We start from the raw sequence: 24,836 nt of genomic DNA, 5'->3' as shown, positions 1-24,836 counted from the left end.
CGAACTGCGCCGGATGCCAAACACCGCGCTCGTGGTCGCGCGCCGCTGGCGTACAGTTCGCAACTCCGCGCCAGGCACAAAATCGGGTGGCCAACAGCACCTACTGTAGTAGTAGCAGAATGCATTTTTTCGCATAGATGTAGCTACACTCCGACCGTGCCGACGCGACTCAGCGGCTGCGCCTGGAGGAGCGCGTCCGTACAATGTTCGACACGCCATCTGTCGTAGCCTAGCCCCGATGAGTGGAGCAACGTGTCAACGCCGGCGCGGCCCGCAGGAAATGCAGCGGGCTGCATTTGGCGCCAGTCGCCATCGAACTGCGCCGGATGCCAAACACCACGCTCGTGGTCGCGCGCCGCTGCAGCAGAGTTCGCAACTCCACGCCAGGCGCAAAATCGGCGGGCACAGAGCATTGACAGTAGTAGTAGCAGAAAACATTTATTCTCATAGAGGTAGCTACAGTCCGACCGTGCCGACGCGCGTCGGCGGCTGCGCCTGGAGGAGCGCGTCCGTACAATGTTCGACACGCCATCTGTCGTAGCCTAGCCCCGATGAGTGGAGCAACGTGTCAGCGCCGGCGCGGCGCATTTGGCGCCAGTCGCCGTCGAACTGCGCCGGATGCCAAACACCACGCTCGTGGTCGCGCGCCGCTGGCGTAGAGTTCGCAACTCCGCGCCAGGCACAAAATCGGGCGGCCAACAGCACCTACTGTAGTAGTAGCAGAATACATTTTTTCGCATAGAGGTAGCTACAGTCCGACCGTGCCGACGCGAATCAGCGGCTGCGCCTGGAGGAGCGCGTCCATACTCTGTTCGACACGCCATCTACCCCAGATTCGCAAAGCCGTCCAGCCCCGATGAGTGGAGCAACGTGTCAGCGCCGGCGCGGCCCGCAGGAAAGGCAGCAGGCTGCATTTGGCGCCAGGCGCTGTCGAACTGCGCCGGATGCCAAACACCACGCTCGTGGTCGCGCGCCGCTGCAGTAGAGTTCGCAACTCCACGCCAGGCGCAAAATCGGCCGGCCACCAGCACTTACAGTAGTAGCAGCAGAATACATTTATTAACATAGAGGTAGCTACAGTCCGACCGTGCCGACGCGAATCAGCGGCTGCGCCTGGAGGAGCGCGTCCATACTCTGTTCGACACGCCATCTGCCCCAGATTCGCAAAGCCGTCCAGCCCCGATGAGTGGAGCAACGCGTCAGCGCCGGCGCGGCCCGCAGGAATGGCAGCGGGCTACATTTGGCGCCAGTCGCCGTCGAACTGCGCCGGATGCCAAACAGCACTCTCGTGGTAGCGCGCCGCTGCCGTAGAGTTCGCAACTCCACGCCAGGCGCAAAATCGGCCGGCCACCAGCACTTACAGTTAAGCAGCAGAATGCATTTATTAACATAGAGGTAGCAACAGTCCGAGCGTGCCGACGCGCCTCGGCGGCTGCGCCTGGTGGAGCGCGTGCGTACAATGTTCCGCACGCCATCTGTCGCAGATTCGCTAAGCCGCCCAGCCCCGATGAGTGGAGCAACGTATCAGCGCTGGCGCGGCCCGCAGGGAATGCAGCGGGCCTCTTTTGGCGCCAGTCGCCGTCGAACTGCGCCGGATGCGAACAGCACACTCGTGGTCGCCCACCGCTGCCGTAGAGTTCGCAACTCCGCGCCAGGCGCGAAATCGGCCGGCCGCCAGCACCTACAGTAGTAGTAGCAGAATGCATTTATTAACAAAAAGGTAGCTACTGTCCGAGCTTGGTGACGCTACGCTGTGGTTGCGCCAGGAGGAGCGCGTCCCTACGGTGTTCGATACGTCATCTGCCGCACAATCGCAAAGCCACCCAACCCCGATGAGTGGAGGAACCTCTCAGCGGCGGCACGGCCCGCAGGAAATGTAGCCGGCCCCATTCGGCACTATCGAACTGCGCCTGACGCCGATGAACAGGCTGGCCATCGGGTGCCGCTGACGTCGAGTTCACAGCTTTGCACAAGGCGCAAATTGGGCCCCCGACCAGCACCTACACTCCGACTGTTTCGACGCGACGCCGCGGCTGCTGCCCGGAAGAATGCGTGGGCGAGTTCCATGCGCCATCTGTCGCGGATTCGCAACGTCGGCCATCCCGATGAGAAGGGGAACCTGTCAGTTTAGGCGCGGGCCCATGGAGGAAGGAAAGAACTAAGGAGAGGCCCTGACGTCACTTTTTGTGAAGCCGCCCCGAAACCGGAAGTTGGCTCGGCTCTCCTCACTATCTTCTTTCTCCACCGAGCTACGGGGCGGGGATCGCGCGCGGCTCGCAAGCGCTTCGTAAAAGAAAGGTATAAAAAAAAACCGCGCTGCTCGCCGCTACACTCCTACACATCCCTCCCCGCAAACACGCACCTAGACACAGACCGGCGCACAGGTGCGGTGAACCTTTTCCGACGCCAGGCGAAGAAAGACGACATTGCGCGCCGCTTATAGCTCAGCTCGCCATCCTCCTCGGGCTACCGTACACCCGCCGTGTGGCCTTCGAAACGCAGCTCAGCATCGCCGAGAGCGGCTTCATGTTTCTGTGCTGTTTGGTGAGGTGCGAAAGTTCGCTGATCAAAACAATCAACGCTTCTTCGCGTGTCGAAGCGCGGTTCCGGAGTGCCACCTTTTCGCGAGATTCATTTCAATGCATCGATCGCTCCGCGTAACGACACCAAGTTTGACGAACAAAATATCAAATGAGCGGTTATTTGCTGCATTTAAAAGCAACCTTAGATGCGTGCGTAACGTCACGACGCCAGGCATGTAGACTTTAACACGCAAGGCCAAACACACCGTGCCGAAAGCCCGTCCACCGCCACCGAGGAACACTCGGGCCCCTAGCAACAACGACGCTAACGACGCCGTACGCCGTTGCTAGTGGCCCGAGTTTTCTTAGCAACAACGACAACGTTGCTAGTGGCCCGACTTTTTAAGCCTAAATTTTGACGTCACTTCCGCCACATTCTTGTCAATGCATTGGGAATACGAAGGGCCTCTCCTGAGTTTTCCTTCCTCCATGCGCGGGCCGCTGGAAAAGCACTCGGCTCCATTCGAAAGATGGCCTGTCGAACATTCTACGGACGCACTCCTCCATGGGCAGCCGCTACGTGCGTCGGAACAGCCGGATTGTAGGGGCTGGTGGCGTGCTGAATTTGCACTTGGTGCGGAGTTTCGAACTCTACGTGAGCGGCGCCCGACCGCCAGCGTGGTCTTCGACGTCTGGCGCAGTTAGACGGCACCCGGCGTTGAATGGAGCCGGCTGCATTGCCTGCGTGCTGCGCCGCGGGCGCTGACTGGTTCCTCCTCTCGTCGAGGCAGGGCGGCTTTGCGTATCCACGACAGATGGCGGGTAGAAGGTTCTATGCACGCACTCCTTCATGCGTAGTAGCTGCGTGCGTAGGAACAGTCGGACTGTAGGTGTTGGTGGCGGGCCGAATTTGCGCCTGGAGCGGAGTTGTAAACTCTACGTGAGCGGCGCCCGACCGCCTGCGTGGACTTCGACGTCCGGCGCAGTTGGACGGCGCCCGCCGCCGCACGAGCTGCGATGCACCTTGCATCCTGAGCTCGGCCACCGCATAATTCCAAGTGTTAGGTTTACCATATTGCGGGGTTAATTTTGCGCTCGTGTCTCCCCTCGAGCCCGCCCTCTTCCCGACGGAGGCCGGAGACGGTTTCCTGTATCGTGACATTTTTCCTATGTTCGCCGGCAGTGGAGCCTGCTTCACCGCATTGCTGACCTTGTGCGCTCCGTGCAACAGGGATGGTCTGCGCGGCAAGAGTACTTGCCTCGCTGTCCTTGCACCGGAAGAGTTGCGAACTGGTGCATGCTAACGGCCTCGCCGCCACTCGGACACTGCCTGTCTTCGTCTGTCAGGCGACTCCCGTTCAAACTTGCGTCCAGAGTCCCTAGTGCAACAGGCGGATTTTCTCACATCAGGCCCGTCGTGTCCGCCATTTCGGCCGGTGACAGTATCCTCTATTATTGCATCCTTCCTGCGCCAACAGGACCTGGGTCCAACGCAACCGTGCTTTTGTGAAGCCGCAAGACTTCGCCTCGCTGCCATTGCACTGGACGACAGTGAACTTGCGCGAACGACCTCGCCTCCACACGGGGAGGAAGTCACATCGTAGCTTCTGGACTTCGTCTTTCGGGGATATCTTGTTCAAGCCCGACAGCAGAGTGCGCAGAGTAAACCGCCGACGGCCTAAGTTGTCGAAAGAACTGGCCCTATGCCAGAAACAGCCGCTGCCGAGCGCTCTCCGTGGGGAGTGAGGCGTAACGTTACTGCTCGTTCTCCTCTCACTCCTCGGCGGTTCTGGCATTGGTTGGTCCCATAGCATCATACCGAGACGCGCCCGCCCTCGCGCCCGCTTTACAGCATTACCGAGCTTCTAACCTCACCCCCATCCATCCCCCCTCCCCCACCACTCTTGCTAACAAAAGACCGCAGGCGCTGTCCACGACTCTTGGGGAACAATTTCACCGTTACTCTCCTGTGCATATCGCGGCGCAGCTGAAAGCCCAACCACGATAGTACCGCAGGAGAGGGCATGCCTCCACGCGTCCACACCGAAAAAGGCTAAATATCGGAGCCTTTCTTTTTTTCTTTGCAGCGAGCCTTTCATTCGCGGCCAGCTTACCGCGAGACATAACCGGGAACTTCTACACGCCAGGAGCGAAGACGCGCTGAGTAGTTGAAGTGTTTTTTGCTATTTATTCGCAACCGGCCGCCACCACCGCGTAAATTGAAGAGGTGCTGGCGAAGCTTACGTAACCCTGAAAGGCAGGCCGTTAGGTGTATTTCATTCACGATCGTTCCTTCGCTCTGTGCCGCTGCTCCTGCGATGGAGCTTTCTCTCAGCAGTGGGAGGAAGTCCCGCGAGCTTGGCGTTGGCTGCTGAAGCTGTAGAGAGAGTTGTACTCACATACACGCACACAACAATGTCCTACACGAGGTATTGTGCGCGCAAAGTGTGGCATGTGAAAAATAGCGCCATCAACTATTCAACCGCGTCTGCGCAGGTTCCAATGTTGCTGGTTGCCTGTTTAATAAAGCGGCACAGCAGATTGACGAGAAGTCGAATGTATGTCTTTCGTAAGTCAGTGTGCTTATTGATTCCGCTCTGGCACATGGCTTATCGCCAATGGGCGACTGGGCGGTGCCGCGGCGTGCATCCCGTAGTCAGGGTTCTCTCATCACCGCTTCGCCATTCATGCCGCATTGCGCGGGATTTATCTCATCCGTATGCACTCTGGATGTCAAATATCGGTCCGCGTAGACAGGTTATGATTGCCAGGTTCCCATTTGCCATCAGTCCGCGTAGTAACATTGTAGCTGTGGTGTATAGAAAGTTCGAGCTCTGGCTTTTGGAACTGTATTACCCTGCCGAGTTGTCAAAGCAAGCAGAGCTCCCGAGGCTGATGGTCCCTCTGGCAGGCTGTGCTGGACATGAACCGAGCGGGCTACATTCATACATGCGAAGCACCCACCCAGCAGTGCACTGGGCTTCCGAAATCTAAGAAATGAAAGTCTAACAAATGCTAACAAATGCTAACAAATGCCAAGGTGCTCGCCATTTCGGAGCGGTGGTGCTAGCCGCTCCACTCAAGGTTAGCGGTGGCACGACCGGCGCAGGCTCTTTGCGTTTTGTTAAGCTGAAAAAAGGTAGCCATAATTGTGTTGTCCAGCCGTAAAGAAAAAAATATTAGCCAATGACGTCACCGGAGCGACGAAAATCCTGCAGCAGCCCTTTTGCTATGGGCATGTTCGCAACCGCAACGCTGAAGCGTCGCTATCTGCCGCTGTGGTGGCACGTCACAGTGCTATCGCGACTGTACGTATGTCGAGCTGAGTTAAACTCAGCGAAACGCCATCCTATCCAGGAGGCGCCTGCTCAGCAAGCGAAGCAGTCTCTTTCCAGGAGTTCTGTGCAGTCGAATGTGCAAACCAGGTGTGCATAGTGAAGTGCAGTTGTTTTTCAGTTTAACCCCGCTTCACTACAATGAAGCTTTATCGATGAATTCAAACTACAACGAATAAAGGAACTTGAACACGATCTTCAACACAGATAGAGGTGACCAACCTCCTTCAAACTCGCCGCGACTTGGCCCACCGTTCAGACAGCAAAATGCACAGATCACACTGCGCTGTGAAATGGCAGTACGTCCCAACGGGCTCACAACTCCACAGCACTATGACAAACCGACTTGTACTATTACATCCAGTCTTAATGTGGATGTGATCCGCCTGTAGAGGGCGGGCACCTTTGGCTGTAAATTGGTAAATTGTCTTTTTAGGGGGAAAGGGGGAGGAAATGACGCAGTAACTGTCTCATATCTCGGTGGACACCTGAACCAGGCTGTAGGGAAAGGAAGGGAGGAGGAACTGAGAGAAGAAAGGAAGAGTTGCCGTAGTGGAGGCCTCCGGAATAATTTCGACCACCTGGGTATCTTTAACGTGCACTGACATCGCACAGCACACGGGCGCCGTTTGCGTTTCGCCTCCATTGAAACGTTGCCGCTCCGGTCGACTTCGAACCCGGCTACTCCGGCTCAGTAGCCAAGCGCCCTAAGCACTGAGCCACTGCGGCGGGTAAACATCACTGGCTGTGCAGGCTGCATTTCGCAGATAGGCTCGCTGTGCTCTGCATAGCGTCTCGACAATCAAGGACGTAGAAATAACGAGAAGCCTTGCTTTGGTTCGCCGTTTGCGGAACGCGGCTGCCGGAGTGTGCGGGTGTATACAGCGCTGTGAGCCTGTCTCTTCGGATATCGTTCGCATCATGAATGACTGACACGTATCGAGGAGTCTATGTAGTGGACTGAGTTCTGCGTCCAACGAAGGCAACCTACGAGTGCACTCTTTATGCTTCCGGTGCTTAGTCTTAAGTCGTGCGTTTGTGACAGCAACACTAGGCACAGACGAATGCCACTCGTAGCTTCTTCCTCACAGCTACAGAAGACGCAGCTGCTGGTCCGGCCGTTGTCAGTGGTACAGCTGCGTGGTGTGTCCGGTGGATGTTGACCAAACTATGGTCCGTAAATCCAGTGAAATGTGGCTCGAAACGGTACGGTGGGCCGCGAGGGTAGCCCAGTCGTCAGTGAGGATTTCAGCGCCACCGGCATAGAGGAGCGGGTTATACAATGGCTCGATGGAAACACACAACACCCTTGAATCACAGCCCCACCCGTGAGAACATTCAGTGAGGTCTTGCTACTGTACGCCTTAGTCACTCTGAGGGGATATGAGTATGGGTGCGTGAGCATACAACCGTACTCTCGCTAATGCAAGAGAACAGAGACAATAAACTGAAGTTGAACAAATATTTAAATGTCAGAAGTGTTATTCCAAATCGTTTTATTTTCCTGCAAGTAATTTTACCGGCTGCAATGTGACCAACTGATCATGGTGACTTCGCTTGAGCACAGGTAAATGGCGTGGTAAACACGGACACTGCTTCGGGCTTCGGGAACGCCGCTTCTTTGCTCAGCGAGAAGACGTCGAATATTCCGTGCACTGAAAAGGACCCAATGGAAAGGCATGGATTGTGCAGAAATGTGCAAAAAAAAATAACGACAATTACTGCGGCTTATTAGCTCTATGTTCGCAGATAGTTACCCGCTTTCTGTTAATGTTCCAACATCCAATATTGGATCAATATGTTCGGAGCACTGCAGCTCAGCCAATAAATGTGGTTAACCGTGTTGATACGTATGCAGAGGGAACGTTTCCTTTATAAATATAGCAATATGACGTATTTGAACTGTATCAGAAGGTAACTACGGACGAAAATGGGGTTAAACTTGCAGCTTGAAGACAACTCGATCACGCTCTAAACAGAACAAAGAAGACATCTACATTGAAGTCGCAAAGCAGCTGCCGCTCATAAGCACTTTCAGACGTTGGAGGAGGAGATTTAAGGATCCGGAAAAAAGAATGCCTTTGCACCGGGCACGAAGTTACCTAGCAGTCATTGGTGGGGCTTCGGTGGTGTCACATTTGAGGTTTACGCAAGATATCGTTCAGATGGTGGAGTTGAAATCCAGGAGAACTGACGTTGTAGACAAAATTTCCATTAATGATATTTATGGTGACTGGTTGAACTGCAGCGGGAACGGCTTCAACCACCTGCTGTGGAGGAAGAAAACCAAGGCGTTAATATGTCACTTTTTTAATAAAGTGTTGTTGTCTTCCTCAGCCCATGCTATCTAGGCGCGGTCGTCTCATAGAACGAAAGAGGTTGAACTTTATATGTCTAACACAACAGTAACAAGGCTGTATTTATAATTATGACTCCTATACGTAAAGACATCCCATATTTCTCGTCACTCGATTGCCCACAACAGCGGGAGCGGTAGAGGTGACTAAAATTAACACTTCAAATTACAGCTGACCGCTTTTTCTCCTGAGCAGATTAATAAATCTAGAACACCAGGAAAAGAAAACAATTCTCCCCACACAGTTCACCTCTTCCCCTCTCCTGCTCTCGCATCAAGCACACAATTCAGAAATGCAGTTTACCTCTGTGATCTTTTGAGGGACGGAGTGCAATCCGGAGGACTTTGCCGGAGAGCAGTCAAGCGGGAAATCAACTGCAAACAATGAGAAGTGCCTACATCATTAAACCGGCTCCTGTGTGGAGATGCATGGAACACAAGTGCCAAGTTACATTCTAGACATATCAGATCTGTCCTGTAGTCACAGTAGACAGACAGGTGCAAGGGCGACCTACCCCATCCACTACTGTAGTCTGTAGGAATCTTCTGCTGCCTGTCAAGCCGAGGAGAGGTTTCAACCGCACCATGACTGGAGGCACTGTTTCTGCGATCTGGAAGTGGCATAGCCAAGCAGACAGCGTTGAGAAAAGAAGGTACCTTATAACCAGTGAATAAATAAGTTTTAAACATTATACTGGTAAATATGATTGGCATGAGAAGATTCATATCATAGCCACTCCGCAGCACGGCAGTGACAAAGTAGATGCAGAATGTCAACGCTTTGCAAACCAGGCCAGCAGGCATAGTTCTTCTGAACCATCCTAAGCCTCAGAAAGTCGACTTCGTGCAAGCAAGACGTACAACTTCCCTCACGGTGCGCAATCCTGTGACTGGCAAGTGTTAGTAATCGAAGGAAATCATTGTGAACTCAGCACGCGGTGGCCGGTGATGGCAAAAAGGAGACATGCAGTGCGGCTTATCTATCCGCGACTAAGAAGTATTCGTCCCAGACAGTTAATTTTCTGGGCTATGGAAGCGTCGACCGCGGCAAGACCAAGTTACCTGCCTGCATAGCAAAAAAAGGGGCGCGAACAGTCAGTATGCAGGCAACTGTCAGGGAGCAACTCCACGTGGGGATATCACAACAGGAGTCACAGAGGGTCTTTGCACACATCGTAATACCACGCAAAACTGACAAAAGCAAGCAAGAATCTTGCATTCGTATTCTATTGAACACGGATCCGCTTCTCCAAGTCCCTGCAGATGAAATTGCAAGCAGTGCACCCAAACCAAGGGAGCTTACCAGAACTGAACGTTCCGTCTTCGGCGTCCCGAGAGCCATGGAGTCGCTTCGAAGTCGGGCTGTTTGTAGCCATGTCGATGGGAGCTCGGCTTCGAGGTCGTACTAGCTTGAGGCAGTGCAATGCAGGCAGTGAGTCGAATGAGGAGCATAGTGCTTATATACCCAATACCAGAAAGGAGGCAGGCTTCCCTTTCTTTGCATTTTGCAAGAAGAGGTGACATTTAAACAAAGGGGGGAGGGGGGGAGATAAGCTAACCTTGGTTCGAATTAACGGGAATTCGCTCTGCAAGTACTCCGATCAGAAAGGGCGGGAGTAACATCACTGAAGCTGCGCCACCATACGCTAGCCTTTTCTCGACTACGCAGCCGCGCAGCATAGAGGATGAGAAATTGACCTGCAGTGGCTTCTCGTCTGCAGCTGTGGGCGTCGTTGCCTCGTGGCGCCAGAAATCACCGGTCCTCAGCTGCGATCAGTGCGCAGGCCGGCGATCGACCGCTCGGGATACGGTTGCAGCAGCAGCAAAAGTACTCTTCACTGCATCCAGCGGCCTCCCACAGCGGTGGTTCCTCCAGTTCAGTCAGCCTCATGAAGACATCAAATAACTCCGAGTTACGACGGGGCTCCAGTGGCAGCACGGCGACCTCAGTTAACAGGAAGAAACACCAACGAATGCAGTGTGCGTAGATAAAGGGGAGGAACACAGTCCGTACCTGAGTCCCCAGTCAGCGCTAGTCTCTGCGGCGAGGCTTCTACAGGGGTAATGTCGGCTAGGTGACAGTTCGGCCCGTTTTGTTAAACTCGAACGAAAATTCTCTCTTCTTGACCTCACACTACAACCTACCTACGTTTTACTAGCTGTCTACATAGCTGCCTGACTGACTTGGTGAGCTGAATCAAGGCTCTCTCTCTCACAAGATCATCTGCCGTCAGGGCAACAAACTAGTGGCCAGATGTGTTCTCATGACCCAGGCTCGCTTCCGAGTTTTGTCTGGTACCTGTTAGCCGTCGTGGTATCAAGCGGCAATAACGACCGAGTGCACGAAACCGCTAGCCGGCCACTATGGCGTAAGTTCTTTCGCCGCTGCAAACGCAGTGCATCAGCGCGTTCGCCGGTGCAACCACTTTCATCCGCAGGAACGTAAGCAAGGCTTTCGTTCCGGGTGCGCTGGTTGTCTCCGCCGCGTGGTAAGCTCGATAATGCAGTCAAGGGAGCGCCGTGGTGCGCGCGCGTAGGAAAAATGCTAAGAGCAGACCGCTGCCTGCCGAAGGACGGGCCCCACGCGAGAAACACTGGCTGCAGGTCTGCGCACTGCGCGGCGAGGCTTGAACGAGGCGCCCTGAAGACTAGGTAGGAGCGGCAGTTACCATTCGCCGCCCTTCCCGTAGGTCGCTCGCACACGTTCGCCCTCGTCTGGTGCAGCGGCAGCGAGTAGTAGGTTCCGCCGGCCCAGAGCGTCAATGCTGCTTTGGGGGCTGAATCTTGGTGATGCAGTCAAGTGGGAGCTGTAGTCGGCGCTCTTAGTAAGGATGCCGAGATAAAGGGGACCGCTGCAAGTCGAAGCCGTGGCAAGGAAGGTACCAGTGATAGAAACACCGACTGTAGCCCTGCGCAACCCGCTCCAAGGCTTGAACAAGACTCGCCCGACAAAGGAGTACCGAGAGTGATGATGCAGAAAGTCGGGAATGCATTGAAGCGGGCACCTTGGCCTCCGAGCGAAGGAAGGATGCCACAAAAGAGGAAACCGCTGCAGGCTAAAGCAGGAAGGACGACGGGGCTGACGTGAGAAACGCCGGCGGCCGCACTGCGGTCACCAAAGCCGGGCTTGAACAATACTTGGTTGACAAACTACGACCGTCGGTAATGATGCGCCTCTCTCCGTGTAGCAGCTAGGGCGCTCGCACCAGTTCGCTCTTGTCCGGTGCGACGTTAGCGGGGCATTCGTCCCGCAGCCCCAGAACGCTGCCACTGCGCGGGGCGCACAAGCTCCGTTGTACAGCGGAGAGGTCGCTATGACCGGCGCACGTCGTCATCATGCCACGATACAGGCGACCGCTGGCGGTCGCCGTCGGGTAGGCAACGGTACCGACGTGAGAAACGCAGGCTGTGGCTGTAAGCACCCCATGCACTGTGTTCAACCGAGACTTGCCCTACTGAGGAGGACAGGCAGCAACGCGACTCTGCAAAGCCCTCCGCGCCGTACAGCAAGGCTTCAGCTGGACGCCCGATATTTCATGACTGGTAGTGACGATACGCCTCCCTCGCCGTGTGGCGGCTTGGTGGTTCGCACTAGTTCGCTGTCGCCCAGTGGAACGCAAACAAGGCTTTCGTTCCGCGGACTCAGAAAGTAGACCGCGTCAGCGCCAGCGCGACTCTCCCGAGGAGCTTCCCCGTACCAGCCTCCTGAGCTCGGCCACCAGAGGATTCCATGTAGTCGCCATATCCCTTTTCCGCTGTTTCAATTAACACTGCTGTGTTCCCAGCTGGAAACAATAGATGGTGTGACTGATTCGGTGTGTATGTGTAGAACTACGCACAGAAGCCACATCAGACACACTCTTCAATAGATACATTCGTCTGAGCTCCGAACGGGGAAGCGGCCTTCTTTTGGGACTAGGATTAATCGTGGAAATAATTTCAGGCATTTCCATTCCGAAGGCATTTAAGACATCACAGCAATATGCCCACGACCGCTGCGGAGTGAATGTGGTGAATGTGGTTGAGTGTGCGAATGTGGTGTTGAATGGTCATATATGGAACCTTCGCTTACAGCCTCTGTGAGCATATGAAAAGTCTTTGAACCATTCTCTCGACTTCGACGAGGATTCGACGCGCGTCGGCCATGCCACCCGCTTCGCTGGCTACGCAGTGTCTCCCCACGCGAAGCAGCATTTCCCCAGCAGTGGCAACGTTCTGGTGCCGCAGAACGAATGCCTCCCTACCGTTGCACTGGATAAGAGCGATCTTGTGCGAACGATCTGGCAAACGACCCCATTGAGCGGCGCTGGTGCGGAAGGCCTGGCACTGCAGCTAGTTCAGGCGTAGGGCGGAGCACTACACACAGACACACAAAAAGTAAGAAATTACAGGAAAAACCTTGGAAATAATAACACAATAACAATGAAGGTCGTTACGTAATACGCATCACATGCTGTTGGTCCTACCAATCAGGCCCCTGTACGGCAACGTCCTTCAGTTCACAAGGGTGATAAGGCTAGTGACGTAGCTGATCCAACCGCTTGGAGGGGCTATAAAGGGCGCCAGCTGTATTGTACCATAGCACTTCAGGGTGCGGATTTTCAACTCCTGAAAATCAATTCCCCGCCCCCGACATGGCTCAAGACAGCGCGACTTCGATGCAACAGTATGGGCGTTGGAACGTCCAACTCGAAACGATCACGCCTGGTAAGATGCCGCCTTCTGATTCCTCACGATGCACCCATTGCCTCGGCCACAAACGCCGAATCCGACTCGCGACGAGCACATCCGACGGCACCTTGCATTTCTCCTGCCCCGCATGCCAACCTAAACTGCTAGTGGCTTTGGGGGTTCAGAGTGGCGCGCTGTAGTTGAGTCAAGCAGTATCTTACCACAAAACATTTCATTACGAACAACGCGCCGCTTGTGTGCCTACTTTGTACTGTTTTATCGTGTTAGCGGAAACGTGTGTAACGGTGGCAGTTGCCGTGCGAACAGGAACTCTCAAGTACCTGCTCAGCCGCCTGTGGTGCGATTTCGTTGTTGGCTAAGAACACCGACTAAGGGACTTGTGCGGAGTGCAGTGTTTGCCTCGTTCATTAAGTTCCTTGGTTCAGGGCGCCAGAATGTACCTTGCTGCTTGTTGTACGGATGCGTCGTCGCTTCCATCTGGGGAGCCGATATGGACCTTAGGTATCACGATGCTTGACTCTGTTGGAACGTTTCTCGCTCCGAGGTGTCCTGCCTGCTGGATCGTGGCTCATCCCACGACGCCTTCGTCGCGGCGTTGCCTCGAAGGTTACATAACGTTTCTTACTCCAATGGGTCCTGCTGGTTGGATAGTGGCTCATCCCACTATGCTTTGGTCGCGGCGTTGGCTTGAAGGTTGGGGAACGTTTCTCGCACCCAGGTGTCCTGCTGGTTGGACCATGGCGCATCCCACTACGCTTTCGTCGCGGCGTTGGCTTGAAGGTTGGGGAACGTTTCTCGCACCCAGGTGTCCTGCTGGTTGGATCATGGCGCATCCCACTACGCTTTCGTCGCGGCGTTAGCTCGAAGGTTGTAGAACGTCTCTCGCTCCGAGGTGTCCGGCTGGTTGGATCGTGCCGCATCCCACTACGCTTTTGTCGCGGCGTTCGCTTGAAGTTTGTAGAACGTTTCTCGCACCCAGGTGTCCTGCTGGTTGGATCATGGCGCATCCCACTACGCTTTCGTCGCGGCGTTAGCTTGAAGGTTGGGGAACGTTTCTCGCACCCAGGTGTCCTGCTGGTTGGATCATGGCGCATCCCACTACGCTTTCGTCGCGGCGTTAGCTCGAAAGTTGTAGAACGTCTCTCGCTCCGAGGTGTCCGGCTGGTTGGATCGTGCCGCATCCCACTACGCTTTTGTCGCGGCGTTCGCTTGAAGTTTGTAGAACGTTTCTCGCACCCAGGTGTCCTGCTGGTTGGATCATGGCGCATCCCACTACGCTTTCGTCGCGGCGTTGGCTTGAAGGTTGGGGAACGTTTCTCGCACCCAGGTGTCCTGCTGGTTGGATCATGGCGCATCCCACTTCGCTTTCGTCGCGGCGTTAGCTCGAAAGTTGTAGAACGTCTCTCGCTCCGAGGTGTCCAGCTGGTTGGATCGTGCCGCATCCCACTACGCTTTCGTCGCGGCGTTCGCTTGAAGTGTGTAGAACGTTTCTCGCACCCAGGTGTCCTGCTTGTTGGATCATGGCGCATCCCACTACGCTTTCGTCGCGGCGTTAGCTCGAAGGTTGTAGAACGTCTCTCGCTCCGAGGTGTCCGGCTGGTTGGATCGTGCCGCATCCCACTACGCTTTCGTCGCGGCGTTCGCTTGAAGTTTGTAGAACGTTTCTCGCACCCAAGTGTCCTGCGGGTTGGATCATGGCGCATCCCACTACGCTTTCGTCGCGGCGTTAGCTCGAAGGTTGTAGAACGTCTCTCGCTCCGAGGTGTCCGGCTGGTTGGATCGTGCCGCATCCCACTACGCTTTCGTCGCGGCGTTCGCTTGAAGTTTGTAGAACGTTTCTCGCACCCAGGTGTCCTGCTGGCTGGATCATGGCGCATCCCGCTGTGCTTTCGTGGCGGCATTCGCTTGAAGGTTAGAGAACGCTTCTAGTTTCGAGCCGTCGTGCTTGGGTCCAGCCGTTTCTCAAAGCACTTTCGTCGCGGCGTTAGCTAAATGGACAGATGAGCTCGCATTGGCAATGTCTGCTTCACCGCAGTGTCCTTTGCAGGGGCGCGGGGTCCGTCGTGTAGTTGCTCTGTAAGCATTCTCTGTAAGTAGTTGAAGTTACAAATTCGGCAGTAATCATACCTCCGTCTCTTTACTGTAGAGATGTCGCACCTTTCAACTCGTTCAAAATATGGCACTCAGACCGTGTTTCGACAGGATAAATCCTTCTTTTTAAACTGGATGTCTGGGCTTATAAGGCAACGCATTTGTTGTTCTGCAGTTGACTTTCAACCTCAAAGCCAACGGCATGAGTCCTGTGGGAGCTCTTCTGGCCATCTGATCGATCAGGTATAGTATATTTTGTGTTATCAATATCGCTTCCTATTGCACTCTCTAACGGCCTAGCCAGGGCATGAGAATATGAGCAGCTCCGTTCTCAAAAAGTATATATTCCAAAATATGGGACCTGATATTGAGTAACTCAAGAGTTCTTTTTCTTTTATTTTCGATGATTCAGTGCGCTTCCGATTATCCTGGGCGTCTAGCATCGCAGGATCTCACCACCAAGCAAATATTTACTCTTTTGTCCAAAACAGGTTCTTGAAACCATGCGCAGTGGAGCGGCGCCGATCACCATCAACATAAATGATGGCAATTTTGTCTACAATGTGAACACTACAAACAACCCCGTGTATCGGCCGCCAGATCAGATGGTTGAGCTGGCCGAGGGTGACCGTAACTGCTACCAAGAGCATCACCGACCAAGTTTCGGACCCTACACCCAGGTGGGTGCAGTCTTAGCGAAGATAATTTTTAATAGCCAGCGAAACCTGCGAAGTGATGTTGGGATGTGACAGCACTGCTCCTCGTTCAGCCTCAGAGCCACTGGCGCCAGTCCTGTGGGAGCTCCTGTGGTTATGTGACCAGTCACTTAGCATAATCGATGTGATCAATGCGGCTACCTGCTTCACTGTCCTAAGGCCTGGTCCATAGCATGGAAACATGAACAGCATTACCAACATAGCATAACTGCGTCAGGAGGAAGTATATGTCCCAAAGTATGTGAGATGGTATTGAGAGACTAAAACAGTTCTATCTTCGCTGTGCTTGAGTGTGTTCTCGGTTGTCCTCCACATTTTCGCGCTTCGTCACCAACCACAAGTTTGCTCTTTTTTTCCAAAACAGGTTCTTCAAACCATGTTCAATGCAGCGGCGCCGATCACCATCAACATAAACAATGGCAATTTTGTCTACAATGTGAACCCTCCTAGCATCCCTGCGGATGGGCAGCCAGATACTGCGGTTGACCAGGCTGAGGGCGACGAGCATCACCGTCGAAATTACGCACCCCACACCAAGGTGGGCGCAGCCTTATCAAGCATAAGCTTTAATAGTCAGCGAAACCTTCGAAGTGACTTGGGACTGCCACAGCAGTGCTGATTATATAGTGCACAGTTTAACCTCTTTCTCAGTTCTGTGCAAGCAACAGCGTTCCTTCGTTATCATTTCAGTCTTCGGGAAAACACCCCTGACAAGACACCTTCACGGGAAGATGGGAGAAAAGTCGCCCGGATATTCCACTGCCCACAGTTGCCAGGACAACTGCTCTCTGCAACACCGTACCTGTAGAAAATATTTGTGGCATCAATAAATTAACAGTGATTGAACTACACCTGCTTTGCATTGTTTCTGAGCTTCTCTGGACAGTCAGTTCATTTTTATGTGACCGAAAGGTGCTTGGCACGTTTCCGCCCTTTCTCCGAAGCCCAGTTACAGATTTTTCATCCTGAGGACTGGTAGCCTCAAAGTTATAGAGCACACTTGGCTCCGGGTGCGTAGTATAGCGCAGTGGGTCATCGTAGCGGCTGCAGAGCGTACGAAAACGCATAATCTGCGCAGCCTGGACGCAGTCTTTTTCCAGCTGACGATGCTGAGTTTTTCGATATCACCGTAAGTTTTAGAACAATTGACTCCCCATTAGACTCGCTATGATATTATAATTATCGTTAGGCCTAATTTTAAATAATAATAATTAACGCACTACTTAAGATAGGACAATACAAAATTCAAATTCGAGTTCGTCTCTTCGAGTAGAATAAAATGCGTACTTCGCTCGCTTTCGAAATAATTTTTTAGGGTCGGTTATGGTTGCTTATTATTAATTAGAATTTATTACCTAATGACTTCAACGAAGAACCGATTACATATTCGTAATGCTCTCGAAACGTAGATATTGATAGATACCGCGATCATTTATATCGGCCGATAATTAGGGGTATTGAGAAGCTTTAAAAACGCATCTTAGTACAGCTGTAACTAGTGTTAACTAGTGTAAAAAACTAACTAGTGTTAACTAGCGCAAAAAAAAACCTACCTGTAGGCACGGGGCGACCGCTTGCCTACAGGTAAGGTTGTTTCGACACTCCCAGAAATGAAAAGCTCTTTCGCAAAGAGTTTCGAGCCGCTCGGAAAGCGAAAAAACAAGCGATCGCCCGCCTATAGGCCGTTTTTTTTTTTCGATGTATCACGTGACTTCTGATAATATTAATAACTCGCGAACGGATAAGGATATTGGAAAACAAGTCGCATATTCGGCATCCCCGTAGTTTTTAGAACAATTTATTTTCTTCATTAGACCCCTTATAGAATTAATTACTTTCGTAAAGCTTAACTTTAAAAATAATAATTAACGCACTAATTACGATAGAACGATACAAAATTCAGATTCGAGTTCGTCTTTTCGAATAGAATAAGATGCGTACCTCATTCGCTTTCCAAATCTAATTTTTAAGGTCGGTTAGGGTTCGCTATTATTAATAGTAATTAATTACTTAATGACGTCATGCATAAGCAGATTATGTATTAATGAGTAATTAATAATCAATATATATATGAGAGCGGTCACGTGGGTGCGCAGAAAAGCTGTAATATGTTTTAAAACCTCTGCGGCTGAAAAGTTTGGTGTAAGACTCAAACGTAGGACCTCCTATTTTTTGGACATTCGATCTAAATCAAAGCTCATGAGGGCGACGAGAAGCTCGTAGGGAGATGTAAATTTGATTTGATTTGTTAGAGTAACGCAAGAAGGGAAATTCTCTAACGTGGAAGAGTAGACTTCAATGAGGAGTCTAGTTAGCTTATAGAGGGTCAGCCAAAGGGAGCTACTCAACTATAAAGTGCGATATTCGTGCTAATTGTGTTATTTCTTCTTCCAATATTTGTTAAACCTGGTAAACTTCAGTGTCTGCTAAATCTAAGACAAAAAAATCTACCCAGTAGTGCAATACTCAGTTCGAAAAGGGTGCTGAAGAACACGTAAGAAACAACAACGCCTTACAAGTGGAGATATTCTGGAAATTAACGTTAAAGTACGGCGTGCCAGGCTAATACGCATCCGGGGCTTTAAGCACTGCCTTACTTGTGTTTCTGGATCCAGTATTCTTGGTACGCATCAAAAACTTCCAGTACGCGTTAAACCTCACATGCCAGAGCTGTCCAGCCGTGCACAGACGAGTCCTGAACACAACGTTTAAAGTACTGTTATATTACAGCTGTTGAGAAAGTTTTCAGGCAGAGGGCGCCAGAGTCCAGCTTCGTGCTTTACGTTCCTCATTAACCACTGCAATATTTCCTTCGTTAAGGGAATATTGTCCCCACCTGAACAATGTGCCACGATAGCTCTGGGGCAATGCTGTGAGACAATCCGGCGATCCGGCTTTAGAGCAAAGGATTCTTTTCAGCAGCAGCTTCCCTTGACGGTTTAACGGGGCTGCGTGGTTTTTGTGAGTGGGTCTCATGGAAGAGACATTCAACAGCAACGCCTACAGAGAGGTGTCAAACAGATGGAAGATCAGACTCTGGATGAGAAGCATGAAGTGCAAAGTAAAAAGAAGACGAAGTGTGTAATAAAGGTGGATGAAAATAAATGTGCAGGCAGAACGTATTGTCTGTATGGTTTATTTGCTGTATACTTCCCGATACTGTCAGTGGAAAAGAGGTATGCCTTTTCGAAATATACTACATATCTGAGCTGGAGCATTCCGTACTGTAAAGGTGTAAATTTGTCCTTGACGCACCAGATGTGTTAACTTTACCTCGGTGATGCAGCATACATGTCCAAAACATCATTTCGTGCATTGTGAGCTCGCGCATTACATTTAAAGATCACACCGTGCACAGTGAGTGCGCGCAATTTAATGCATGCACGATCTGCATTGCAACCGTAAGGAATTGGGGGAAAATTTTGGTTTTAATGTAAAGATATGAAGACAAACCGCTATCACTGAAGTCCTTCAATGTCCATGCGACACCGATAGAATTCAGTAAACATACAGTTGCATAATCACTTCCCACGTTGTGCCTACTCTTCTGCCGACGAAACACTATGACTGCTTTGGTAACAGCAACGACTAAACCAGCTGATAATCCACAGCGGCGACGCCCGAGAAAGCATTCGCAGGAAGTGGGGCTCGCTGCACTCTTCGCCATTTCTAAGGGCATGAGTACAGAACTAAAAGCTTCCGTAGCTGTCGCTGCACCGACGTCACTAACACATGAAGGTACACGACGCCAAAGTGACGAACGGCAGCAAAACGGCCGCTCTCGTTCCAGGATGCAGTACAGCAGACGCTGAGGTGGTGGCCGAGCCGCCTCCGTCGGTATCCGCTGTGATTGCTGCTGCTGGTTTGCAGGATTGCAGGAAGACGGGACCATCGCCGTTGCAGCTAACGACGACGGCCCGAAGAAGGACTTCGCGGCCGCCGAAGCGGCCGACGGCTTGTGAGGCCTACTTGAAGCAGGGACGCGGTATTCCTTGTACTCGTCCGGACAGGCAACACGATATACCGGGCGTGGCGAGGTCTGAACCCGGTGACGACGGTGATGCTGAGAGGAGCGAACACTTGGCGGGAGGAGCAGCTATTCAGACACACACGGCCCCCTCGGAGGTCCGGACGGAAATGCGGTTGTAACGGTAACGGTCGAGAGAAGAGGACGAGTGAGGTTCTTGTTGGTGCGAGGAGGAAAGGGGAGAACGCGGCGTTGTAGTAATCTCTCGCTGCGAGGAAGTGGTCGCTGCGCCGCGCTGGTGGAAAGAGTTTAAAGTAGAGATAAAGAGGGCTGAATGTGCGGAAAGAAGGCGAGGAGAAGAAACGGAAGAAAAGCGAGGGATTGAAAATCAAGAGCGATGGGGAGGAGAAACTTTGCTCCTTTGCGATGGGGAGGACAAACTTCTTCCTTTCTATGAGTTCACGCAGTGTGAGGATGGTGTTGAGGAGGTTCCTCGAATCAGCCGCGATCACGGCCGGGACTGAAGAGGCTTGCGCCAGCTATGCGCTGTTATCAGGCCGAGCCGAATACGGCGCACGCGGTGCGTCTCTGCGCAGCAGCGTAAACAACCCCAGAAGCATCGGATGCGCCAGAACCACAGAAGCAGAAGATTTCAAACACGACGTGCTCGTTTCGGAAGCGGTGGTGGAAGCCAAAGGGCGTAGCGACCGCTGAGAGCGAAAAAAATGAGAGAGAGTAAATGAAGGCGGGAGCAAATGGGCGCTTCGGATACTGTCATAGGCGCTTGCGGACCGCTGATGAGCTCCATATTAATGCGCGACTAGACACGGTAACAGTGATAGATGCGTGCTTGATACGCAACCATAAAACTGCGCCAATCGCGGAATGCTTGAACTGTCTGACAGGGCTAGGAAATGCGGCAGCAGTGTTGTGGAAGTAGAACATATATAGAGTTCGTACGATAGTTTATACTGAATGGGCTTGGCCAGTGAAGCCACTATCCAAAATGGCTAAACACTGCACCGCTCTCGGCCCAGGAGTTCCTGCGTGGTCGCGTTTGTAGGATCGCACCACAACAGTCTAGCGGAGATTGGAGACGGCTGAGCGAGGATCCCGACTGTGGTTTCACAAAGCGAGCCTCGCCGGTATAGTATAACGACTCATAATAATGGTTCAACAGCGCAGACACACACAGACCAAGAAGGAGACAAGACACACACACAGCGCTGAACTTGCAACTGATTTTTTTTCCAGCCCTAGAAGATTGTTGACATTGCGCATGTGCGCTGTTTTTTCGTGTGTGTATATTATGATGTGTTTCTTCCTGATAAAAAATCAGTTGTAAGTTCAGCGCTGTGCGTGTGTCTTGTCTCCTTCTTGGTCTGTGTGTTTGCGCTGTTGAACCATCATTATGAATCTACACCAACTAGCCCAATCTGCAGTTCTTCTATAGTATAACGAATTGCCTGACATTTCTCTGTGCCTTGGGAGACAGGGTGGCGACTGAGTGCAGGACCCCACTCACATGTTGCTGCGCCCTGAACTGACCCATAGACGGCAGTAGTGTGCCAGAGTCACAACATTCAGGCCGGTTACCGTGATTGCGGAAAAGAACATGTGCGGGAAGTAGCCGTCAGGTTCCAGATATTTGCATTCAGAGAGAGATTTATAGCTTCTCTACAGTCCCGCGGAAGCGAAGCTGTTGCGGGACTGCACCTCGGAAGTGTATATAAGTTGTATGTGACCCGAACGATTCTACTCACTGCATCTCAGAATGCTGCCAAGATGAACACCTCGGAGCCACAATAGAAGAACGGAGGGTCATGTCTGCTGAAATCATGCACACTCCGCACAAGCCTGCATCTCCAGCACAAAAACCATCGGGCGAGCATTATTCGCACCTTTGCAGATACCTACGGACATTCGTTCTGTATTGTACAATTAATCTTTGCGCACAGTCCGTATATCCACCGGCAGTTTCCGACGAGCGAAGAGCAGCCTTGCGACCGGGCATCCCACGGTGTCACCGCTTTTGGGTCTCCTGAATCTCAGCCGCTGCCACTGCTGTTCACAGCTGAGCGATGAAGCGGTCAAGGCGAAGATGAGTTAACAAAATATTTATACGCAAAAAATATAAGGGCGTTACACAGTGGGCACAGTTGCCTAGAACATAACGGGCTCGCACTAAGGAGCGTGGCGATACCCGGGAGGTCGTCTCGCTTCGCTTGCTGTCTCCGTCTCACCGCTCAGCGCGGCTCGGTTTTTATAGCCTCGGGAACCGTTGCAGTAGCCAGCAGTTCGAACTCTCCAATCAGGACACGCCGCTGGCCGCCATTTGAATTGGACGAATGGACGAGAGGGGCTCAGCCGTTCGAAGTTCGCAGCTGGGAAAGGGCTGCCGGTGAAGCCTCGGTTGGGTCCCGAGCCGGAGCTAGCGAGGGGCGGGGGAAATTCCACTGGGCGAGAATGAGCCGCAAGCCGCGGCTTGTCCGGGAGTAGTTACACGACCGGGAGTGCATTGCGGGATGCCGTGCACTCGGCGCTGGTTTCCACGTGACGCCAGAGGAATGCCTGCTGTGGCGTAACTGCGGGCAGGGCGCCGATAACGGCGTCGATTTCCGCGGCCGCCGAGCGAGCGTGGCAGAGCAGTGCGGCGGCACCCAACGAGAACGACCTCGGAGGCACGGGCGGAGAGAAATCTCGTCGTTCCTTGGTGGATCTAGCTGGCGTCGCAGTGAGCTTACAGTAGGCGCCCTCAGCCTGCGGCGAGACGTAAGGCAGCAGGAGGTGTAAAGAAGAACTCCTGCACGCCACCGTCAGACTCGTTTGTTTCTTCCGAATTTCCAACCGGCGAAAGCGGCGTGCTAAAAAGATCTGCCAAGTGTGTGCAAATTATTGCAAGGTGCTGTTAGTGTTATTACTCTGTTATACACTGCGCATCACCTGTGATACAGAATGTAAAATTGTGAATAATTTTTATTTCTGCTCGCACAACTCCATGAATTTCTCCTACCAAAAAACAAATTGTCTTTTCAAAGCATTTATCAAAGTCAGGTCGAATTTTCCACTACCAAGGTGCATCTGCCCGGCTGGAAGAAAGTTCATGAAAAACGCAACCTCAAAGACAGAACAGTCCAAATTTTCATTCTCGTAAGGCTGAGTTCGCAGATGATAAAGCAGTATTTTAAATTTTCTCTTGATTAACACCAAGCGCCTGAATATTTAGCTTTTCTTATTTACCTTAGGTATGAAGAAGTTCTTTATTTCGACTAAGTTTTCATGAAACCACGTTTGTTTTCTCACCCACCCTGTCCGCTTCCTGTCTACTAACGTTACATCTAACATTTTCCTTTTCATAGCTCGCTGCGTTGTCTTCCATTTAAGTAGAACCCCTTTCGTTGGCTTCCATGTTTCTACCCCATAGGTGAGCGCCGGTATGATGCAGCCGTTATATACTTTGCTCTTGAGAAATATTGGTGAGCTGCCATTTATGATCTCAAAGTAGCTGCCGAATGCGCTCCATCCTATTCTTATTATTCTAGTTATTCTTCTAGTTGGGCTTGGGGAAGGCATGCAATACGGAGGCACGATAACCGATGGTCGTTAAGGGTACCGGACTGGATTCCAAGAGAAGTCAAGCGTAAAGGGAGCAGCAGAAAGTTAGGTGGACGGATGATATTAAAAAGTTTATGGGGACAAGTTTGCTGCGCGGCTGGCGCAGGCGGGGGTTAGTTGGATGCATATGGGAGAAGCCTTTGACATGCAGTGAGTCTAGTAAGGCTGATGATGATGATTCATAATTACTCAAAATCAACTTAATTTAACAATGAAGTCATATTTGTTTTTCTAATCAGCCTCAAAGCTGTGCACATGTCTGTCCTGAAGGCCCCATCAGTCACGGAATCGAGGGAGTTCAAGACACTTAACGAACGTTTCAATGCCTGGACATTACAAGGTTAATCACAAGGACACAAAAAGCACCCGGTTGATAGAAACTTCGTAGCACCTCACGGACGACCAAAGCATGTGCCAGTTTGTTTAGTAGAACAGAAACCTAGCTGGTTTTACACAGTCCTCTCTTATTGGTAGGTTTCCCCGGTTTGCCGTAGCCCGCGTCTGCGCTGGCGCGTCCATCCTTCACGTGACCACCATCACAAGTGCAAAGCAGGAAAGGTGGAACAGGGGAATGGTATAGTGCTAGGAGGAGCCCAAATGCGGTGCATGAGAGGCCCAGCGGCTAACTCGAGAAATAGTGCAGACGTCACGGTGTCATCACCCGCACGCCATAGTCACTGGCGCAGTTGTCTAATGACAGACACCGGAGACCAGCGCGGAAAGCTGCGCACGACGCGTAGTTCTTTGGTCATCGGTGCCTGCACTAAATAAACCAAAGCGTGGACTTGCTTGTCGACAGATATAAATGCAAGAGCAGAAAGCGACAAAAAAAGCATTATCGGAGGCAAACAAACGTCGGCAGAGAACGACAGTACAGCTCTCTCCATGAAGAGAGAGTGTACATCGATGCACCTTCGCGCGTGAGAGACACCAGCGCTGTCGGGTAAGAGTGCGATACAACACTGATATTGCGATATCTCCGTAGACTCCTTCTACTCTTCGCCTAGATAACTGTTCTTGCCGTCACGCTTCACTCACCCCGCCATGGGCATATAAATAAACCTGCTGGCTTGTTTTTCGAGGTATGCTATAAAGAATCGACAGTACTAGACAACTGCGGTTTCTCACTTCTCTTAAGCAAGTTCCGTTTGTTGCGCTAATATTGCATCCATGGAAAACCAGCCAGCCGGACTTCATGCGCTGGCAACTCCGTCGATTGAGCTGCGCGCATCTTTCTATATGGAGCGTTGCTTCATTTTTGTTAAAAATGCACTTGGGCAATTTCGGACATCCTCTAAATGCAAGTTGCGCAACAATCCAACATATATTTTTGTCTCTCTGCATATGGCGCTGCCGCATGAAGACAAATCTCAGCAAAGAAATAATAACCACAGCGATGCCTGTGCAAACTGTGGTTCCTATGAAGACGTCGACGTGGAAGAATGTGTGGGAGCTGCGCTTTTCAACACCGGTGAAGCGATGAATGGCGTTCTCGTGGCAGAAAATGCATTGGATGTAGAGGAAACCACGGAGTCGGAGTAT

General features: G+C 52.1%; 1 protein-coding gene across 1 annotated transcript; it reads left to right on the top strand.

Annotated features, from left to right (window-relative positions):
- The first annotated feature begins 12,847 nt into the window (after nucleotides 1-12,847).
- Nucleotides 12,848-19,674, top strand: LOC149358445 (uncharacterized). Its single transcript, XM_089567548.1, has 5 exons — nucleotides 12,848-12,920; nucleotides 15,172-15,239; nucleotides 15,488-15,676; nucleotides 16,077-16,284; nucleotides 19,583-19,674. Exons 1-5 carry the CDS (start codon nucleotides 12,848-12,850, stop codon nucleotides 19,672-19,674), a joined length of 630 nt encoding a protein of 209 aa, XP_089423674.1.
- Nucleotides 19,675-24,836: the final 5,162 nt, after the last annotated feature.

Source organism: Amblyomma mixtum, chromosome 2, assembly GCF_055824585.1.
Source record: "Amblyomma mixtum isolate Tamu chromosome 2, ASM5582458v1, whole genome shotgun sequence".
NCBI classification, from domain to species: domain Eukaryota; kingdom Metazoa; phylum Arthropoda; class Arachnida; order Ixodida; family Ixodidae; genus Amblyomma; species Amblyomma mixtum.
The sequence above is the reverse complement of the archived record's forward strand: the minus strand, read 5'-3'. Positions and strand labels throughout refer to the sequence as shown.

Coding starts and splice junctions, on each gene's coding strand:
- LOC149358445 (XM_089567548.1), top strand. CDS start 12,848: ATGGCTCAAGACAGCGCGACTTCGATGCAACAGTATGGGCGTTGGAAC. Junction 12,921..15,171: donor ACTCGAAACGATCACGCCTG/GTAAGATGCCGC, acceptor GTTGTTCTGCAG/TTGACTTTCAACCTCAAAGC. Junction 15,677..16,076: donor GTTTCGGACCCTACACCCAG/GTGGGTGCAGTC, acceptor TTTCCAAAACAG/GTTCTTCAAACCATGTTCAA.